General features: G+C 28.5%; 1 protein-coding gene across 2 annotated transcripts; it reads left to right on the forward strand.

The window, feature by feature from the left end:
• Positions 1 to 261: 261 nt before the first annotated feature.
• On the forward strand, positions 262 to 1,018 carry LOC18012415 (gibberellin-regulated protein 12). Of its 2 annotated transcripts, none has more exons than XM_006395715.2 (4): positions 262 to 363; positions 449 to 490; positions 629 to 656; positions 759 to 1,018. In XM_006395715.2, the coding sequence occupies exons 1-4, from the start codon at positions 301 to 303 to the stop codon at positions 938 to 940; spliced, it is 315 nt and encodes a 104-aa protein (XP_006395777.1). In that variant the 5' UTR covers positions 262 to 300; the 3' UTR covers positions 941 to 1,018. The 2 variants fall into 2 exon arrangements, with proteins under 2 accessions (XP_006395777.1, XP_024007522.1); XM_024151754.1 differs by having other exon boundaries at positions 449 to 484; positions 623 to 656.
• Positions 1,019 to 3,063: the final 2,045 nt, after the last annotated feature.

Raw genomic sequence — 3,063 nt, forward strand, 5'->3', positions numbered from 1 at the left:
ATAATTATATTTTATTAACTGTTTTATGTCACTTACCTAACTGCTATATATATAAATTAAGGAAATCAAATACATTTGCTTGTTGACAACAGAAAAAAATATAAATATGAAAGTTATTAAATGATTTTGAACTTTTGACTTTTACATATTTGGAAATTAACTAGCCTACGTTGAACTACTAATGTACCTTCTATGATATGCATATCCTATTGGTTATAAATAGATTCAACATTGACATGCAAATCGTCGAACAAAAAAAAAAGGAAGAAGAAAGTTAAAATAATAATAATAAAAAAACAGATGGCTAAATTCATTGCGGTCTTTCTCGTAGTCAATTTTTTATTTGCTACTCAATGTTTCCATGTAAATGTTAAAACAGTTATTTTCCTTCGTTTAATTTGTGAATATGGATGCATTTTATTTATTTGTTTTTCAATTTTTCTTACAGGCAGAGGAATTAGAAAGTCCATCACAGGCACCTGGATTGCAGGTGCATATGTTCATAAAACTAAAATAATTATAGAAAACAATATAAGTTATCTATATATATATATATATATATATATATATATTTGCACATTTTTCATTTTCTTGGATACAAACTTATGCACTACCCAAAACTTTGCAGGGAGGAGAGGGTTCACTTCATATTGAAGGTATATTATTGTTCAACAGTGACTTATCCCGTGATATACCAGTATATATCTCTGACTCCTCATTCATTAAATGATATATAATGTTTGTATACTTTTGCAAAGACTGTCCGAAGGCTTGTAATTACCGATGTTCAGCGACGTCTCACAAGAGTGCATGTTTGATGTACTGTAACCTATGTTGCGAGAAATGTTTGTGTGTACCTTCGGGGACGTATGGACACAAAGAAGAATGTCCTTGTTATAACAATTGGAAGACTCATGAAGGTGGACCAAAATGTCCTTGATAAACTAAACAAAAATATGAAGAAGGAAACAATTAGATGCAGGAATCCTTTTTTAATTTGTTTTATCTGAATTCTATGTATTCGTGTTTTTTTTTGTCAGAAATCAATGTATTCATATATTCTGATGATTTTCTATTTTTAATAAATATATTATAAATATAAATTATGTGGCACATATTGATTTGAGTAGAGGGGAAAAGCAACCAATTCTACAAAGTACATATACTATTCATTTTTTAACGGAGAAAACAATGTTTTGAAAAATTACATGATTTAATTGGAATAATTAGACAAAACGTTTTTTGAAGTTTTGCCACGCTACTTTACTAGTAAAAATTAAAGAAAAATAAATCTTAGTAAATTTCTATAGTTTTAAATGTTTTTAGTATGAACTATGTTTATGGGATCTTTATAAACTAACAGTGAAGGTAAATACTAGTGTATATATAATAAACATATTGCTTATTTTTATGAACAAATTAATGCTACTTTTTACAATTTTTCCTAAACTCGGGATATTTATAGAACCCGATTGTTTATTTTGAGTTACCTTATTAGCTTTGTCGAATCTTCACATTCTTAGCTTTCCTTCTGTTTAATTAAAATGAATTCTCCACCAGTTCTTATACTTATTATTTTCTTTCGAAATATCCGTTTGTTTTATCTGTTGTGACATTAAGATACTGGCGTTGACATGCGGCAATCAAAACATGTCGCATATTATCAAGTATCTATCGGTGGATCACGTAATTGATGTCACTTTTTAATGATTACAATAATAAATATCAACAAGCAATTTATTAAATCAGATAAATACTTGAAATCTGCTCATGCTATTCTCGTAATACTGAAGGTTGGCCGTGTGGGGATTTATGTAAGAGTTCGATTTTATTTTTAAAGCCATTTGTCAAAAAAAAAAAAAAAGAGTTCGAGGTTTTTTTAATGCAATTTCAATCATTTTTTAGTGCAATTTCAATCATAATTGGCCCATATAGAAGACTTAAAACATAAAAATATTTGATTTTTGTATACATATTTCAATGACGAATATTAGTTTGAATTTTGGTCTAAATTTATCTAGTAATATACAATACTTTCGTGACTTAGATAGAAAATGTAGAATTAATAAATGCTCATATGTTACTGGTTTACTAGAAACGGTGCGAAAGAGGAATTGGGGACCATTGACTCGCTCGTAAGTCATAACCCATTCACTTTGGAATAATCTACTTTGTATTGAAAACAAATTTGACAAATATGCACTGTATATACAAGTCTAGTGGGGAATATTTTCTTTGTTATCTTAAACAAAAAGAAAATTTGTTTCTTCTTCTTTATTTTGTTATCATTAATTATCCACCAAAATCGAATAAGAACAATTTCAAACGAGTTGATTTGGAAACACATAAATACCTTTTTTCCAAGAAAAAAAATTAGTGACGAATCTAAATATATAGATAGAGATGTGAGGATAATTTGTCTTTGGACTGATAAGTTTTATTGTGGGAAATGTGCAGACATTACTACTATTTTGTGAATATTTAAGAGAGATCTAATTGTCATGAATTGGGACTTTCTAAATATGAAACGTTTTTCGTAAGACATTACAATGTCAAATGAATAAACATAAAACTCGATTAACCAGAAAATATGATTCGATAAAAACTTATATAACCTCGATATTTTTCGAATCAACAATCATACTCTAATAATTTGTGTTATATGGTTGTGGTTGTGATGGGTGTATTTTATAACACACAAATTTCCACTCTAAAATTGTTAGTGGGATAAAGCCATTAAAATTTTAAGTATGAAAAATAACTATAGTTACCAGATAAAGAACAAAACAAGGGAAAATGTGCAATTGAAGTTGCATTTGCATTTTGCAATGCAAGTAAAGGAAACGTTTTGCCTTTTAGTGATCCCATGGGCGATATAAAAGCTCAGCTAAAGGGCGCATGCTTAAGCTAAAGTCCCTTGTTCTTTAAAGTTTAATTGTTTTCTGAAAAAATATAATACAATCGTTGTTGTTTCATGCATGCTTTGCTTGTTTAGTTTCCAAAATTTGGCTAACAAGGTGCTTTCTTTATTTTTTTTAATCAAAGGAAGTGTTTGTTATGTGG

The sequence above is a fragment of the Eutrema salsugineum genome, unplaced genomic scaffold, assembly GCF_000478725.1.
Source record: "Eutrema salsugineum unplaced genomic scaffold, Eutsalg1_0 scaffold_6, whole genome shotgun sequence".
Lineage (NCBI taxonomy): Eukaryota > Viridiplantae > Streptophyta > Magnoliopsida > Brassicales > Brassicaceae > Eutrema > Eutrema salsugineum.

What these genes read in the sequence shown, in the direction of transcription:
- LOC18012415 (XM_006395715.2), top strand. Translation starts at nt 301, where the DNA reads ATGGCTAAATTCATTGCGGTCTTTCTCGTAGTCAATTTTTTATTTGCT. An exon ending in TTGCTACTCAATGTTTCCAT is followed by an intron (nt 364 to 448) that starts GTAAATGTTAAA and finishes TTTTTCTTACAG; the next exon opens with GCAGAGGAATTAGAAAGTCC. An exon ending in CACAGGCACCTGGATTGCAG is followed by an intron (nt 491 to 628) that starts GTGCATATGTTC and finishes AAAACTTTGCAG; the next exon opens with GGAGGAGAGGGTTCACTTCA.